Source organism: Scyliorhinus torazame, chromosome 1, assembly GCF_047496885.1.
Source record: "Scyliorhinus torazame isolate Kashiwa2021f chromosome 1, sScyTor2.1, whole genome shotgun sequence".
Taxonomy (NCBI): domain Eukaryota; kingdom Metazoa; phylum Chordata; class Chondrichthyes; order Carcharhiniformes; family Scyliorhinidae; genus Scyliorhinus; species Scyliorhinus torazame.
This window is the reverse complement of record NC_092707.1, coordinates 67,797,625-67,816,794: the sequence shown is the minus strand read 5'-3', so window position 1 is coordinate 67,816,794 and position 19,170 is coordinate 67,797,625. Positions and strand designations below refer to the sequence as shown.

The window sequence follows — 19,170 nt, the reverse complement described above, 5'->3', positions numbered from 1 at the left end:
GGTGGGGGGCTTGCAGCCGCGCAGCGTAAAGTCCCTGGCTTTACCTGTGGATATGGCCGCAGAATGGCTGGGTCCGTGGCCGCGCATGCGCACGGCAGTGGCCACGCCGTGCAACATGGCATGGGCGCATGCGGACCTGACCTACCAAAAACTACCCCCCTATAGTTAGCCTCGCCACCCCGGGACGAACCCCCACCAGTGCCCCCAGCCCCCCGAAGCCACTCCTGCCGCGGAATGGCTCCCCCCCTCCCCCGACTGTGGCAGCACTGAACTCAGTCCGCAGCCGCCACGTGAGGTTCCCGAACAGTGTGAGCACACATGGGTGACGCCGTCGGGGACTCAGCCCATCAGGGGCGGAGCATCGGAGGAAGGCCTCAGTGACGTCCTGAGGACACCTGTATGGCATGCGCCGTACTCCTCGAGTATGCCGTTTTTGAGGGGGCGGAGCATCGCAAAAACGGTACCACCCCCGATTCCGACACAAACGTGGATTCTCCGGCCGATCGCCGAACGCAAATTCGGAGTCGGCGATCGGAGAATCCAGCCACTCATTTCCCATCCAAGACTTTCCTTAACACGAGGAATTGCTAAATACTTTGGATAGCATTGGCAGGTTACAGTCTTTCCCAAAGGCAATAGCTGATAAATGTGCATTAATATTTCCCAATGCTAAATCATCAAGCCACTAAGGTCTGGTGCACATATCATATTTCACCGACTTTATTCAATTGTCATAACTCAAGTGCAAGCAACATTCTCTGTATCCAAGAGCAAATCAGCATTCTTCAAAAGTAATGCACAATTTTCTGTATTAAGAAACATTTGAAAAAAAGCTTAAGTTTCAAATAATGCTTCAATCAAGTAACAGCAACCATACATGGTATCTGACAATCTGGTTGCACTTGCAAAGTTTCGTGATGGGTGATCAGCTGCCAGGGAACAAATGGAGATGAACAAGTTACAGAAAGGTGCAACATGTACCCAATGGAGACCTGTCGTAGAACAATTGACATTAATTATGGACTTTTATTTGACACGACCGTTAGTCAGAGAAGACCAAGGTGGTGGTTTTGGCACCTCACCATCCATTCACTCTGCAGTGCCTGCCTGCATGACTTGACATGGGCAAGAGGATGCACAGCTACAGGTCCATCAGGTAACTCTGACTGAAAAAGTGTCGCCCTTCTGGGAGTGACATTTTCTCTTGCTCATTAAGTTATTACAAAATACAGGCCTCAAAAAGTCCCTTTACGTAGCAGGTTATTAGCTGTAAAATGCATTAGCTAAGAAATCCTGCCATATGCTTTAAGTTTTTGGATTTGTGCTTCCATCTGGTTAAAATGGAACACTAGGCCCAACAAATTTCATCCAGTACACAACAGTGCTTTTGTAAGATTGCATTTAAAATGAAACTTTGGTAAAGGCTAGTGATTACCTTGCAAAATTTACACCGCAAATGGTGCTCAGTCAGACACTTATAATTTCCCACTCATTTAAAAAACAGCTTCATAAAAGTTAGCACAGGACTATTTTAAGTTAGGCTGATTAAACATAAATGGCTTAACCCGATTTAAAATAATTTTCTTTCAATCTGGTAAATGTTCTTAGGTATTCAGTTCCATTGCACCAATACTGGTAAAAACTTCCACAGATCGGGATGCCCCATGTGCATTAGCTTGCTAAAAGGAGATTTACTCCATTGAAATGCTGGAACTTCGTCCCATGTCGGGCCATTCACTGCAATCATCTGGTAGGTCTTGTGTAACTCAAACGAAGTAACCTAGGTATTAACATAAGATACAGATCATCAAACGATTTGACCCTAGCTTTAGAGAGCCCCTTTGGTCACAATACTAGGCCCGGAGGAGCAGCTTATTGGAAATAGTTATTGATTATCTCCAAAAGAAATGAGGAAATATTTGTGGGACACAAGCACTGTTAACTAAATAAATCCTTGGCGTTTCAGGCAGCGAATTACTTTTGGTTTGTTAGGTAAACTACAATATCGCAAAAAGTAATGACCAGAGACAACCTATTATCTTTGTTGAAAGAAATATTTGTTACAGACTTAAAGTAACTGCAAAAGAAGCAATAGAGAGACGTGAGGAAAAGCTTTTTAATGCAGGGAGCAGTTAGGATGTGGAGGGCACTGTCTTGGGAATGTGGCGGAGGCAGGTTCAATCAAAGCATTTCTGATGGAATTGAATTATTATTGGACAAGGAGGAATGTGCAGGCCTATGAGAAGAGCAGGAGGTGCCACGAGATAAATTGCTCCTTTGGAGTGACAGCACAGACACAACGGGCTGAACGGCCTCCTTCTCTGTGATTCTGTGAGGAGGGTTAACCCTGTGCATAGTGCCATGGGACCTCCAATGCCTTACTGGGCAAGCAAATGAAACAGTATATAAATGAAAGGACCTCAGACAATGTAACAATGTGGCACCGGAGTATCAGGTTCAATTATACACTCGGGTCATGTCGGCATGATTCAAATCCACAACCTTCTGACCCAAAGGTGAGAGTACTGCCAAGTAGGGTGGCATGGTGGTGCAGTGGCTAGCACTGCTGCCTCACGGCGCCAAGGATCTGGGTTCGATCCCAGCCCTGGGTCACTGTCCGTGTGGAGTTTGCACATTCTCCCCGTGCCTGTGTGGGTTTCAACCCCACAATCCAAAGATGTGCAGGGTAGGTGGATTGGTCATGCTAAATTGCCCCTTAATTGCAAAACAAAATTGTGTATTCTAAATTTATAGTTAAAAAAAAGAATACAGCCAAGTGGGTCAAGCTTGTACTGCATGCATCAGTCCATCTGCAAACATAATGGTGGAGGTGGCATCATTAAAGGAGGTAACAGTACTATTAATGACAGATTATTTCTTCAGGAGCTCCTGCATTGCAGGGTTAATTGTTAAAACCTTTTTTCTTAACCAGAGCTCCTTTGTGAATTGTGCAAATATCCATTTTAGGAAAGGAGTTAAATTCTTATATATGTTTTCAGCTGGTATCAGACACCAATAGATTGTAAGCCGAAGTGTCTGGTGCATGGAGGGAGCGAAGAATGAGAAAGTGAAAAGTTACCTAAAAGGACAAATGTAAACATAATTAAAATAACTTCTGCTCGGAATTGAAATTTCTTTATCTAGGAACAGAAGAAAGAGAAACTAAAACATCAGTGACTGGAATTGTACTGCAGGCCAGCCAGTAAATGAATGAAAAGGACAAAATATTTTAAGTGGAACCCGTCATCAGAATTCCCGCTGTTCTTACGGAAGGTCCCATCCAAAGTTTTATTTGATCTTTTCCCTTTCAGATGCTGTTCTATGTTTCCAACATTTGCTGGACCCCCCCCCCCCCCCCCCACCCGATTCTTTACTCTGCTCAATACAATCCAAGAAAATCTCACCTTCATGTCTGTACCTCCATGCGAACGCTGTCCTAATGCTGAGAATGGGTAAGTCCCATTGGCTGGATTGAGGTCCGATCGAGCGGAGATTGAATTCTCACCGTTGCGTTTAGGATTGCACTGCCCACATTCGGAGAGAGGATCGTTCTTAAAGTTATTATATCTTGACAAATTAAAAAATAATTGCGATAAATTAACTTGAGAAGTGAAAACACGAGCTAACGATCAAAATTATATTTAAATACATTTTCTATCTGAACTTTAGTGGTACAATACATCATGTGAAATCATAGAGTTTGAAGGAGGGCAGCACGGTAGCATTGTGGATAGCACAATTGCTTCACAGCTCCAGGGTCCCAGGTTCGATTCCGGCTTGGGTCACTGTCTGTGCGGAGTCTGCACATCCTCCCCGTGTGTGCGTGGGTTTTCTCTGGGTGCTCCGGTTTCCTCCCACAGTCCAAAGATGTGCAGGTTAGGTGGATTGGCCATGATAAATTGCCCTTAGTGTCCAAAATTGCCCTTAGTGTTGGATGGGGTTACTGGTTTATGGGGATTGGGTGAAGGTGTTGACCTTGGGTAGGGTGGTCTTTCCAAGAGCCGGTGCAGACTCGATGGGCCGAATGGCCTCCTTCTGCACTGTAAATTCTATGATAATTTCTATGAAAGCAATATCCTTCCAATTGGAAATTGAAGATTCAGCTGTTACGTGAACCTGTTTTTTTAAAACTGAGAAATCCAAACGAGATCAAAGGTGCAAAGTGTAGGGCACCAGCACAATTCCTCCATTGCAACAGTAACTATACTTCAATAGTAATTCACTGCTATATAACATTTCCTAACGTTAGGGGTAATAAAAAATACTTGCATTTATACGGTGTCTTCGTTTCTTTAAAATAATGGGGGGGGGGGGCGTGCAAAATAGATGACACCAAGAAGCGGTAGTTAGATTGTTTATGTTTAAAAGTTTGTAGATTTAAAAGGTGAAGAACGAAGGAAGCAGAGTTCCAACGTTTTGAGATCCTGTAAAAATAAGAGTTGGAAAAGATGTGCGTGTAGAATAACGGATTTGGATATGGCAACCTTCTTCTTGATTGTAATGACTGAGTTTAGGAGGAACTTCTTCACCCAAAGGGTTGTGAATCTATGGAATTCCTTGCCCAGTGACGCAGTAGAGGCTCCTTCATTAAATGTTTTTAAGATAAAGATAGATAGTTTTTTGACGAATAAAGGGATTAAGGGTTATGGTGTTCAGGCCGGAAAGTGGAGCTGAGTCCACAAAAGATCAGCCATGATCTCATTGAATGGCGGAGCAGGCTCGAGGGGCCAGATGGCCTACTCCTGCTCCTAGTTCTTATGTAATGGAGTATAGTATTGTCTATATATCCTGATGACATAATAGAGAAAATCAGGAGCCTGGAAGAATAGAGTAACAAATAACTTCTTTGAATCTTCCCACTTGTCCATCTTTTCTACAACTATTAGACTTCAGTCAAGGAAACATAACACATCATCACATTCAGACTAACCTCCCTTCCCTTCGCTCTGCAGAGTAGTAGGAATAAATGTATCGAACTACTTAAGAAAAGTTTTAAAACATTGAATTCAGAAAGTGTGGGCATCACTGGCAAGGCCAGCATTTGTTGCCTATTCCTAATTGTCCTTGAGATGTTGGTGGTTAACTACTTTCTTAAACTGCTGAAGGAACCCCCAGGTAGGAAATTCCAGGATTCCAAATCCTTTTAGCATTACATTCTGCAAAGGCAGTCACGAGTGATTATTATTTGTCTGAAATAATTATTTCTTCCTTCTAACAAATATTTGTGATTAAATCTTACATTTTCTGATAATGAACATCGTTTTATATTTGACTTAGTAGAGAAAGGTGTAGGACCCAAGTCTGAAAATTAGAAGGCGTAATTAATGTTTGCTCAGGCGATGCTGTTTTGAAGTTGAAATCCTATGAGTTGAGAGTTAAACAAATCAAACAAGACCTAGAAATGGGTCTAGTTTTAATGTCTGCATCCTCATTTTGGTAAATCCCATCACTCAGCAAGGCAGATGGATGTGTGAAGTAATTGTCTATGCCTCAACAACTTGCAAGTGCCACTTTTTTAACTTCTAACAATTTAAATCCACAAATGAAAAATGCCATCTCATGGTCTTGCTGGTTTTGCTCGCAAACGTTTTCAAATTAATAATCCAATCAGCTCCATTCGACATCTTTATCTAAACATGTGGGGCGGGATTCTCCATTGGCTAACGCCAAAATCGGGAAACGTGATTGGGTGGAGCATAGGACCAGACGCCAAAATGGGGGTGGGCGCCAATTTGATGCCAAATCGCAATTCTCCTGTCAGTTCAACAGCGTCGTCAATGCAGTCCGGAACGCACATACAATAAACATTGTTTACATATCATTAGCAGGCCTGACTCTCCGGGCCCTGACTCTTCTCCGCCTCTGATGGGCCGAGTTCCTGAAGGCGTGGTTCACTTGTGCTTGTAAAAATTGTGAAACCGCCGTTGTGGCTGATGAGGGAGAGAGAGGGGGTACGGAAAGTGTCCAACATTGCCATAGTTTTCTGACAGTTGTGCCGCTGGCTGGGGGGGTTTCTGCCAGAGCCAGGGGGAGTAGTGGGGGGGTGGGCAGGAGGTGGGCTGTGGGGTCGGGATGGACGGGCACAGAACACCATTGCCGCAGCCGTAAAGGCAGCCATGCAGCTGCGCACGCCACTGACAGCCACTGTGAACTTAGGGCCATGGGTCATATAGGTGTCCCCCCAGGCCAACCCCCTAGGTGCCCTCTGGCCCCAGCCAACCCATCAGCTATGTGGGCACGCTCCAGCACAACCAGTGCCATCTTGTTGGCTGGGATGAGTGTGTGTGGGGATTGTAATGTGTATGTGCGGCTGCAACTTGTCAGACTCCCGAGTGTCAATCTCGGACCCGGCGAATCCTGTACCATTTGTTATTGGAATCGATTGTGTTCCACATGGCGCCGGTATTAGCCCCTCCACAGTCGCTATATCGGTCCAGGTTCGGCACCAGTTCTGCTGTCGTGAAAGTCCACGAATCCTGTCCTGGCATCAGCACTTAGTCTCAAGAACGGAGAATCCAAGCCATAGTGTTCAGATTCAAGAAACTAATGAGGTTTGTGAGTCTGGCATCAACATAAGCTCTGAGTTTTGAAATTTCATACTATGTAATAAGTTTGCTATCCTGACTGTATTATCGCAGAATGTTTTGGAATCTTTTGAACCTTATAAACAGCAAGACATATTTTCACAGTAAAGGGTATAATATTGTGGGTAAATGCAAGTAAAATTGGATTGAGGTTCGAGTCAAGACTGATTTAAGACCAAGGACATTAGTATTTTAAAATGCGTCTTTCAAGGGTTGGTTTCAATACATTAGACTAAAATATTACATAGAATCTAGTACTTCAGGTGGGACAACCGTGTGTAATTTTTTATAAATGCCCAAATTATACTCAATTTGCTCTTTAGTATTATCTGTTTCAAGCAAAGGAACCAGCATCCAGGATTTAAAATCAATGGTCGGAATTCTCTGACCGTTGCGATTCATTTTTCCCGCTGGCAGCGCACCCCCACCCATGGTTTTCCCGGCGGCGTGGGGCGGTTTCAAAGGGAAATCCCATTGTCAAACGCCGGGAAGATAAAATCCCGCCGCCGAGGAACGGGTGGATGGGGAACCGGAGAATCCAGTCCAAAAACAGTGAGGCTGTCACTGTAATGTACCAAGAAAGCCAGCAGAACCTTAGGGTGAGCTCACTCTGTTCGCTAGTCTAAAAGATCAACACAATGTACAACCATCACCCAAAGCTGACGTAGCTCCATGTACCTCATTAATTTAACCATCGATTCCATATCTGTAACCAAAGTCTGATTTCGACGGAATATCTGAGCTCGAGGAGTCTTGTTATAACTGAACCAGTCTCCATATTCCTGAACCAAGATTTGTTTACCACTGGCATTAAAGATCTCTTCAAAATACCTATACAAATGAGAGATTTGATTAACATGAATTATAGATAATTCATCAAAATTTATAAAGTTCTGAATTCATTAATGCATAATTTGGTCAAAGTATTTGTTTATATATCTTTTCCCCAATTTGGGGAACTCTGGGTCATGTAACATTATCGTGAGAGAGAGAGGGCAGCATCTGATTTCTCTGCCATTGCTTCTCTGAGCTGACCAGAGCAGCAGGCCTGGGACAGTTTTACCTTAGATTTTTCCTTACCGTAGGGAGGGGAATGTTCTTCATGAAAGGCACATCCAAATCAATGTGAGAAAGAATCAGAGCAGTGAGGAATTTGTTTCCGCAAGCTACAATACATTGTGCCAACTTTCCTCATCGGAAATCTCAGTTAAACAACCCCCAAGAAATTAAGAAAATTCCTAGGAGATGTAAAATGTCAATGTACATATAACCAGAGTATTTTAATAAAAATAACTGTGGCAAGAAAATTAGTGATGTGAAATTTTTTAATTCATTCATGGGATCCGGGCGTCACCGGCTAGGCCAGCATTTATTGCCTATCCCTAATTGCCCTTGGCCATTCAAGAGTCAATCATATTTCTGTGGATCTAGAGTCACATGCAGGCCAGACCAGGTAAAGTTGGCAGCTTTCCTTCCCTAAAGGACATGTGTAAAACTTTACAATGGTTTCATGGTTATCATTAGGCCTTTTAATTCCAGATTTCCAGTAGGGGCTGTTTAGCACAGGGCTAAATCGCTGGCATTTAAAGCAGACCAAGGCAGGCCAGCAGCACCGTTCAATTCCCGTACCGGCCTCCCCGAACAGGCGCCGGAATGTGGCGACTAGGGGCTTTTCACAGTAACTTCATTTGAAGCCTACTTGTGACAGTAAGCCATTTTCATTCATTTCATTTAAAAAAAAATGTAATTCAAGTTTGAACCCGAGCCTCTCTGGATTATTGGTCCACTGACAATACCACTACGCTACCACCACCCAATTACATCGCAATTCATCCAGTTACATCTGAACACATGGGGTAGAATTTTCCTAAAATTTGTCAGGCTCTGACTGAAGACCGGCGTGTTTCTCTCCAGACGCACCGCCGAGTTTTCAGACTAGATTTTCTGGTACTCAGTGCACATAAAATCTGGGGGCGTGGTTTGCTCTGGAAGGGCAGGGCCTGATAGAACCGGCAGGTCCGGGTCCACAGAGATTGGGGTTCCTTCTTTAAAGGGTGCCCCGCCTCCCTCTACAAGCATCTGGCAACCCTCCCACCATGGCAGTATCCAGGGGGCAACCCCCCCCCCCCCCCCCCCCCCCCCCGGACCATGGCAGTATCGGGAACACTCATCCCCCTGACCATCCCTGAGCACTCTCACCCCTCACCCTCCCACACCTCCCCACATCAGTATCAGGGGGTGGGGGGCCTCTCTCTCACCACCCCCACGGGCTGTATCGGAAGGCATTCTTCGGCACCCCCACTCCCCAGTCATGGCAGTATCGCGCTCACAGCCATCACCCTTCCCATTCACAGGCATCACCTCCTCTCTTCACAGGCATCGCACTCCCCCTCTTCATAGGCTTCATCCTCACCCTTCACAAGTAATGCTTGCCCTCTTCTCAGGCAACACCTCCCTTCCTCACAGGCTTCACCCTCCCCCCATCACAGGAAACACCCTCTCCCCTTCACAGGCATTGCCTCTCCCCTCACAAGCATTACCCTCCCCTTCACAGGCAAAATTCACAGGCAACAGCCCACACCACTCCCCACCCTTCATTGCCCCACTACGCCACCACCTCCCCATGAACATGGTGTGCAGGATGGGTTCACCAATGTTGATGTTTAGGGAGGGTAGAGGTGCAAGCATCATAACTAAATACAATTTTAAAAAAAATTAATTCATGGGATGTGCGCATCACTGGCTGTGCTAGCATTTATTGCCCATCCCTAATTACCCTTGAGGAGGCAGTTAAGAGTGAACCACATTGCTGTGGATCTGGAGTCACATGTAGGCCAGACCAGGTAAGGATGGCAGATTTCCTTCCGAAAGGGCATTGTGAACCAGATGGGTTTTTATGACAATCGACAATGGTTTCATGATCATCATTACTTTTAATTCCATCTTTTTATCAAATTGAAATTTCACTATCTGCGGTTGTGGGATTTGAACTCGAAGTCTCTGGTTTACGAGTCCAGTGACAATACCACTGTGTCACCACCTCCCCAAAATACAAACGAAAAGAAAGGATGGAAGAGTATTTCTGTGTTATAAAGTTATAGAACATGAAGGGAATACTTTGAATTTAACTTATGGAGTCAAAAGATCACTAAGCTACAAACACTAGCTTGTGGAGTCCATCAAAATCCACACTTACGGTATGTTGTAACTGGCCCAGTATCCTCTCTGCATCAGTTCCTCTGTTTTATCAGCAATAGCTATTTGCCCACTGTAATTACAATTCCAAGGTTACATGAGAAATTATGGAATACAATATCAAAACATGCACAATAGCGATTTGTAGAATACAATCAACAAACTGGACCTTTTCTAGTTATACAGACATCCGAGGCAAAAATCAAAACACTTCAAAAATTCTAAATTCTGTTAACATTTTTATAGAAAAAAATGGAAATAATTTATAAAGAAAGCATACGCTGCAACGGAGAATTTCTGAAAATGCTGTACAAAGGTTATTCCGGGAAAGTAAATTAATGAATCAAGCAGATCTCATTCATACTTACGGTATTTGTTCGAGAATTGTCAACAAGTTCTTTTTAATATTAAAATAGCCTGGTGTAAAATAGTTATAGTCCACAATCATCCACTGATTATTGTAACTGTAAAACAAAGTGAAAACCCGATTAAATAGCTTAACGTTTTATCAGCTGCAATCTGTGTTACTCTACATTATTTCAGTGGTCATTAAAGCAGAGTGAGAGCATTGAAATGGCAGGGAAGATAGAGTCAGGAATGTGCATCAAGGAAGAAAGATCTAGGGGCATGATTCTCCGGCCTCGTTGTGCACTCATTCCAGCGAAACGAGGCCGGTGAATAGCGGGAGAGGCCAAAAACGAGATCCGCGCCGGGCAGCAAACAGTTTGCGATGCAACCGGCCCACTCCCGCAGGCGAAATCGGGATCTCGCAGTAGCGTGGCGAGAAACCAATTATCACCACTTTAGCCCAATTTCCATACAATTAAGGGGAGTCACCCAATATCCAATGACCTCCCATCATTCAGTGGCCTCCCCAGCAAGTGCTCACACTGGCGCCGATTAGTACTCCTTTTGAAAAACGTGAACCTGGCGGAAGGGCCTTTGTGGAGAGCTGAGGAGGTGAGTAGCCATCTTTGCTCACAGGCAAAGAGCCTGGGGGCGCTAGGCTTGCCACCCCAGTACTCGGCGGGGGATGGGGGACCCTCGGCTGGGGGTGGGGGACCCTCCACAGGGTGGGTCACCATGGGAGGGTGGGTGTTAGGCGCAAGGGGGGTAACTGGGGGCAACCGCTCGCGGCACCACCATGCCAACCCTGGATCGTGTGTACTCGTTTCAGGGGCAACCCTTGTCCCTGCCCGTCTGCCCGAATGACCACACATAACCCCCACCAACTGTTGAGGCCTCTGTCCGTGCGGCTGAAGGCTATTGCTAATAGGGAATTGCCAATCATGGTTAAGTGAACACTTCACACATGCCAAGTAGATCCTTGTGGGTGGGCGAGCCATGTAGCATGTGATGGTCATTGCACAGCATCCTAATCACCATGATGCCTGGACACTGTGCTTGAACACTGTGGGAGGCAACACCATACACGCAGCATGCAACATCTCAACACCCAAAGAACAAAGAACAAAGAAATGTACAGCACAGGAACAGGCCCTTCGGCCCTCCAAGCCCGTGCCGACCATACTGCCCGACTAAACTACAATCTTCCACACTTCCTGGGTCCGTATCCTTCTATTCCCATCCTATTCATATATTTGTCAAGATGCCCCTTAAATGTCCCTATCGTCCCTGCTTCCACTACCTCCTCCGGTAGTGAGTTCCAGGCACCCACTACCCTCTGCGTAAAAAACTTGCCTCGTACATCTACTCTAAACTTTGCCCCTCTCACCTTAAACCTATGCCCCCTAGTAATTGACCCCTCTACCCTGGAGAAAAGCCTCTGACTATCCACTCTGTCTATGCCCCTCATAATTTTGTATACCTCTATCAGGTCGCCCCTCAACCTCCTTCGTTCCAGTGAGAACAAACCGAGTTTATTCAATCGCTCCTCATAGCTTATGCCCTCCATACCAGGCAACATTCTGGTAAATCTCTTCTGCACCCTCTCTAAAGCCTCCACATCCTTCTGGTAGTGTGGCGACCAGAATTGAACACTATACTCCAAGTGTGGCCTAACTAAGGTTCTATACAGCTGCAACGTGACTTGCCAATTCTTATACTCAATGCCCCGGCCAATGAAGGCAAGCATGCCGTATGCCTTCTTGACTACCTTCTCCACCTGTGTTGCCCCTTTCAATGACCTGTGGACCTGTACTCCTAGATCTCTTTGACTTTCAATACTCTTGAGGGTTCTACCATTCACTGTATATTCCCTACCTGCATTAACCCTTCCAAAATGCATTACCTCACATTTGTCCGGATTAAACTCCATCTGCCATCTCTCCGCCCAAGTCTCCAGACAATCTAAATCCTGCTGTATCCTCAGACAGTCCTCATCGCTATCCGCAATTCCACCAACCTTTGTGTCGTCTGCAAAGTTACTCATCAGACCAGTTACATTTTCCTCCAAATCATTTATATATACTACAAAGAGCAAAGGTCCCAGCACTGATCCCTGTGGAACACCACTGGTCACAGCCCTCCAATTAGAAAAGCATCCCTCCATTGCTACCCTCTGCCTTCTATGGCCTAGCCAGTTCTGTATCCACCTTGCCAGTTCACCCCTGATCCCGTGTGACTTCACCTTTTGTACTAGTCTACCATGAGGGACCTTGTCAAAGGCCTTACTGAAGTCCATATAGACAACATCTACTGCCCTACCTGCATCAATCATCTTAGTGACCTCCTCGAAAAACTCTATCAAGTTAGTGAGACACGACCTCCCCTTCACAAAACCGTGCTGCCTCTCACTAATACGTCCATTTGCTTCCAAATGGGAGTAGATCCTGTCTCGAAGAATTCTCTCCAGTAATTTCCCTACCACTGAAGTAAGGCTCACCGGCCTGTAGTTCCCGGGATTATCCTTGCTACCCTTCTTAAACAGAGGAACAACATTGGCTATTCTCCAGTCCTCCGGGACATCCCCTGAAGACAGCGAGGATCCAAAGGGGATGGTGCACAGTTCCGGGGACATGCCCACAGCTGGAGGGTGGGTGAGCGCCACGGGGAGTGGGGGGGGTGCCTGGAGAACTGGGCAAGGGGTCCAGAGGCCAGTCTGCATTGCGGAAGGGAGTGACAGAGGCATCATAAAGGTCAAGCAGTACTTAAACAGCGTTTGCACAGCCAGTCCCACTCAGCTCGCAACCATGGTGCCAAGATAATCGGCCCCAAGATCAAGATTTGAGGATGCAGACCTGAGGAGGCTCCTCGATGCGATGGAGGCCAAGAGGAATGTCCTATTCCCCTGAAGGTCCCAGGGGTGAGCCACAGGGCAGCCAGTGCCATCTGGGAATAGGTTGCGGAGGCTGTGAGCTCGTACAGTGTCGCAAGAAGGTCAACAGCCTATACTGGACAGCTCGGGTGAATTCACACCAATGCCATCAGCCCCCACTGAGACCTTTCCGCCCCCAAGCGAGCATTCCCCACCCCCCCAAGCCCTCCATGCAGCCCCCAACCCTCAATTCACTGTGAACCACGTGAGCGGCTAACAATGCTCTCTCTTCACAAAGCTGATGATCCACTGGGTCGCACCCGGAGGACCTGTCACACGTGAATTTTTATTGCCATACTGACTGACCCATCCCTCCCACTGACCACATGTCCATTCTCCTGCAGGTCCCCCAGCTGACAACACCATGCTGGGTGGCCTTGCCTCCCAGGAGAACACTCCGGAGGAGAGCTCCGAGGGTGCCACAATCAACGCGGCACAGCTGTCATCCCCACCCTCCAGCAGCACAGATATACACACCTTGGTGGGAAGCGTTAATGGACAGGCTTTTGGGGCACAATCTGGTGAACACCCAAAGTTGTTGATGTACATCAGGTGGAGGCAGGAACCCCAGGCGAGACAGTAGTCAGAGGTCTGCTGGATCCCAGGTCCCTGCTATATGCTGAGCCAGGATTACGTAGAGCTGCTGGAGACGTTAAGGAGGGGCTGGGACATTCAGAGGGAGATGTCAGCGACACTCTAGTAGCTCCATAGTCGATTGGAGGAGTCCCAGAAGCTACGGGTACAGGAGATGCAATGCTTGGCACTGATGCCAACACTGTGAGGGTGGCGACAGCAGTGGAGAGACTGGTGCATGACTTCACCGCCATTAGTGAAAGTGTCCCAAGGCGTGGTACAGTCGGTGACGGCCATGACTGAGGGCCTCGACAGAATGTCTGACTCGCTGGGGGATGTGACCAAGTGCCAGGCTCACCTTGACGAGGTGCGCCGCGACATGTCCCGCTCTCAGATGGGAATGGTCGAGGCGCTGCGGAGCTTGTCCCAGTCGCAGGTGTGCATTGTCAAGGCGCTCAATCTCTGAGCAGCATCGTCGAGGGCATTGACACAATGTGGAGCCGTCAGGGCTGGCAGAGTCAGATGACGCAAAGGCAGCCGGGCTCAAACCAGTGCCCCCCTGTCCCGAGGTGAACCGGTGTTAGCGGAAGAAATTGCTATATGTGTCAGGATTGGTAAAATAAGGATGTCTCAAAGTATTATAATAGCACAGGTCGAGGGCAAACCAGCAGGCAAGGGGTTAAACATATACCAAGGGAAAACCAGCAAGCAAAGGGTTAAAGTCACCCACATTGGAAATGATTTAATCATCTCACAGAGCATTTGAATATGAAAAAGGAAACACAGGAGGCCCCAGTAAGTCTAAGGGATCCATTGTCCAACACATTTGCACCTCTTCTAGAAGTTAAATATGTTAAGCACAAACCCATGAGATTATAAGGAAACATTGTATTCTTTAATCATTTTCCCATTACGGGGACCAGGAAATATGCATACTGATCACTTTGTATTGTTCCGAATGATCGAATGACGTCAATACCTGTGTGTGACTCCGAAGAACTTGAAATATATATGCATGTAATTCTGAGGACAGGCAGAGCTGACTTTTGCGAGCTAAAGCTAGCAGCAGAATCTATCGCTTCTCTGTGCACACAGTTTTTCCGAATTAAACAAAGTTTTAGCAACACCACGCGGTCGAGAACAGACTTTGAGGTTTTTCTTCCCTCCAACAAGAGGGAAGAAAAATCTCTGAGCAGCATCGTCGAGGGCATTGACACATTGTGGAGCCGTCAGGGCTAGCAGAGCCAGATGATGCAGAGGCAACCGGGCTCAAACCAGGTGCACCTCTGTCCCGAGATGAACCCGTGGCCCTATAGGCACCAAGCAGGGGGGGAGGGCCAACCAGGCCCCATTCCATAGTGTGGGGGTGGTGGCCACCAGCTCTCCCGAGATCCACCCCTTTGATGAAGTCGCGTCACGAAGTCAGCAAATGGGTCACGGCGGCACGGCTGTGCATGTGTTGTGGACAAGAGCGCTGGGCCCCTCTGGTCCCAGAGTCCTCAGAGGACGCCCGCCAGGGGCATCGCAGGCCATGGGACGTGATAAGCAGCTGGCTTCCTCCACCTCAGATGTACATCTGGGGACACACCGAGACGTAGCGGTGGAGCAAGGAAGGTTAAGCACGTTGAGGATCACGGAGGGCACCGGGGGACAGGGGAGCTTAATTCGGGAGTGAGGGGTGCGTGGAGAGTCGGGAGACACCATCGGGAGAGTAGAGCATTGTTGGTCACCTGTGAAATATTGACCACAAGCAGTATGATGCCTCCGTCACTTTCTTCCGCAATGCGACCTCTGAACCCTTGGCCCATCTCTTCAGGCATCTCCCCCAGCCCGTAGCACTCACCCATCCTCCACCCATCTCCGGAGCTGTGTCCCATCCCCTAGGTATTTGGATGTTGGCTGCTGCATGCGTGGTGTTGCCTCCCGCAATGTTCAAGCACAGTGTACATAAAGGTGTGATTGGGATGCTAGGCAATGATTCCCACATGCTACATGGCCCGCCCACCCACGGGAATCCACCTGGGTTGTGTGAAGTGCTAACTTACCCACGATTGCCAATTCGCTAGCAGCAATAGCTCCTCAGAATTAATGTATCATTGGCACTACAGATGTTTTGCTGAATCCAATTGCGATATTTGCTTTCTGATGACTGAATTCAATTTAATTGGTTCCAGGTCTAAAATACCCGATTGCTGTGTTTGCATTTTACATTTACTTGGATATTGTTATGTAAAAATAGATTATTAAATAGAACTTAACATATACTTGGGATGTACTTAAATTCAATCACACTAGACAAAAGTCCACGATTCTCCCATTTACCAAGTCCTTGGCATTGGACAGGGCCCTTAATTAGTCACTCTCTCCACTCAATGAGTCCTTCCTGAGACTTGAAGTTACAGAAATCAATTAAGTAGCAAAAATGTAATGAGAAAGTCATTCAAACGCAAGTATACTCTGAACTAAACTTTCACATGTAGAAATCTTGTTAGGGAAATACAAAATTTGTTTTACACAGTTTTAATTAGCATTGTTCTGATGTCACTGAGCATTTCGATACATGTCAAAAAGAGAGAGATGCAAGATTTTCGGGGCTGAGTAATTTCATTTGAGGATAAGGAGAAAAATCAGCCTGTATTTAAAACTGGATCCTGAATGTGATGAAAAAGGAGGAAAATTACTGGTCTGTGAGTACAAGTGGTGGGCAGCGGTGAAAGTAGGCTGTCTTGTGATGAAAAGGCTCGTCCGCTATGAAAATTACCGCCACGTAAAATGCCGTGGGGGGCATTAAAATCCCTCCCATGATATAAATGGTCAATAAATGCTAACCGTGCCAACTCACCCACACCTCAGAAAATATTTTTTTTAAAAAGCTGTGTGGTACAATACAAGACAGTTAAAATTGACAGATCTTACGTGCCGCTGTTGAAATTCTTAAAAATTCCAGCCCATTCCGCACCACTCTCAGCCAGTCGATTAGCTACTAAATTCCTTATCCACTCCATCACAGCACCAATGGGCTGCACAAACTTCCACAAATGCGCGTTATTGTTCCCAATTGTGGTTTCTAAGGCAACCTAACAGGAAAAATGAAAGCAATATAATTTTCAATAATGCATCATATTAAACTTTCAGCACTTCAATTTTCAAATTGTGGTGGTCATCGATGTGATGAAGAATGTCACTTTTTTCCCTTCCTTATTGATTTGCTTTTTCCCCTTAATTAGCTATTTCTACTCTCTTTGTTGGTATTCTTGGATACCTTTCTCTCCACTTACATGTTTACTAAAAGCTGGACTAAGTCACATACTTTCAGAATCAGCTGCCATGAGAATTCTACCTCCCCTTCACACATCTTCGCACCCCAATATGCCAAATTTGCACCCCAATACGCCAACATCTTCATGCACAAGTTTGAACAAGACCTACTCACCGCACAGGACCTTCAACCGACGTTATACACCAGATACATCCATGACATTTTTTTCCTTTGGACCCACGGCGAAGAATCATTGAAACGACGACACGATGACATCAATAAATTCCATCCAACCATCAGACTCAGCATGGACTGCTCTCCCAAATCAGTTGCATTCTTGGACACACTTGTCTCCATCAAGGACGGTCACCTCAGCACTTCGCTTTACCGCAAACCTACGGATAACCTCACGATGCTCCACTTCTCCAGTTTCCACCTTAAACGCATTAAAGAAGCCATCCCCTATGGACAAGCTCTCTGTATACACAGGATCTGCTCAGACGAGGAGGAGCGTAACAGACATTGAAAGATTCCCTCGTATGAACGGGATATGGCGCTCGTCTCATCGATCGACAGTTCCAACGCGCCACAGCAAAAAAACGCACCGACCTCCTCAAAAGACAAACATGGGACACAACCGACAGAATACCCTTCGTCGTCCAGTACTTTCCCGGAGCAGAGAAACTACGACATCTTCTTCACAGCCTTCAACACGTCATCGATGAAGATGAACATCTTGCCAAGGTCATCCCCACACCCCCACTACTTGCCTTCAAACAACCGCGCAAGCTCAAACAAACCATTGTTTGCAGCAAACTACCCAGCCTTCAGAACAGTGACCACGACACCACACAACCCTGCCATGGCAATCTCTGCAAGACGTGCCAGATCATCGACATGGATACCACCATTATACGTGAGAACACCACCCATCAGGTACGCGGTACATACTCGTGCGAATCGGCCAACGTTGTCTACCTCATACGCTGCAGGAAAGGATGTCCCGAAGCGTGGTACGTTGGCGAGACCATGCAGACACTGCGACAACGAATGAACGGACATTGCGCGACAATCACCAGGCAGGAATGTTCCCTTCCAGTCGGGGAACACTTCAGCAGTCAAGGGCATTCAGCCTCTGATCTCCGGGTAAGCGTTCTCCAAGGCGGCCTTCAGGACGTGCGACAATGCAGAATCGCCGAGCAGAAGCTTATAGCCAAGTTCCGCACACATGAGTGCGGCCTCAACCGGGACCTGGGATTCATGTCGCATTACATTCATCCCCCACCATCTGGCCTGCGAAATCCTACCAACTGTCCTGGCTTGACACAATTCACACCTCTTTAACCTGGGGTTACCCCATCTCTGGATCTGTAAAGATTTAATCACCTGCTAATGCTCGCATTCCAAGCATTGTCTGGCATCTTTGAATCTGTCTATATATGTGTTTCTGGAACATACCTCTTCATTCACCCGAGGAAGGAGCAGCACTCCGAAAGCTAGTGACATCGAAACAAACCTGTTGGACTTTAACCTGGTGTTGTAAGACTTCTTACTGTTTTCATCACAAGACAGCCTACTTTCACCACCCATCACTTGTACTCGCCAACCTGCACTGAATCCTGATCCACCAACTCAGGGATTTTAAAAACTTTCAGTCTCCTGTTCAAGTCCCTCCTTGTCCTCGGCCCTCCCTACTTCTGTGACCTCCTGCAATCCTGTGTGAGAAGTCTGCATTCATCTAACTCCTTCTGCATGTGCATCCCTCACTTCCTTTATTCCTCCGTGTGCAGCCAATGCATTCAGCTGTTGATCAAGGCACTAAACGTTGGGAATCCCTTCCTACACCTCTTCACTGTTTATGAAATACACTTCTAAACATATCTTCTTAGCCAAGCTTTAAGCCTCCTTTCCTAAAATGTCCTTCTTTGGCTCAGTGGCAATTGTGGTTTGGTTGTGCTCTTGTGAAGTGTTTTGGAGCACATTAAAAGCAATATATGAACACAATTTATAATGTTTAGAACAAGCAGGTGAATGTGCTGGTGCTCAGGAGTCCAGTATTGAAATGAAATGCAATGAAAATCGCTCATTGTCACAAGTAGGCTTCAATGAAGATACTGTGAAAAGCCCCTAGTCGCCACATTTCGGCACCTGTTCGGGGAGGCTGGTATGGGAATTGAACCGTGCTGCTGGCCTGCCTTGGTCTGCTTTAAAAGCCAGCTATTTAGCCCAGTGTGCTAAACCAGTATTCACTATTTATTCAATTCAGCGACCTTACTGTGCCC

At 46.5% G+C, this 19,170-nt stretch overlaps 1 protein-coding gene across 2 annotated transcripts in view; it reads right to left on the bottom strand.

Annotated features, from left to right (window-relative positions):
* Positions 1-704: 704 nt before the first annotated feature.
* The window catches only part of plbd2 (phospholipase B domain containing 2), a 94,830-nt gene continuing 76,364 nt past the window's right edge, over positions 705-19,170 (bottom strand). For both annotated transcript variants that reach the window (XM_072496294.1, XM_072496301.1), the window contains 6 exons: positions 16,546-16,706; positions 10,148-10,243; positions 9,781-9,852; positions 7,263-7,415; positions 3,405-3,567; positions 705-1,780 (listed from right to left, as the gene is read on the bottom strand). In XM_072496294.1, the coding sequence (XP_072352395.1) occupies positions 1,613-1,780; positions 3,405-3,567; positions 7,263-7,415; positions 9,781-9,852; positions 10,148-10,243; positions 16,546-16,706 (813 nt within the window). In that variant the 3' untranslated portion in view covers positions 705-1,612. The remainder of the gene's footprint in view (positions 1,781-3,404; positions 3,568-7,262; positions 7,416-9,780; positions 9,853-10,147; positions 10,244-16,545; positions 16,707-19,170) is intronic.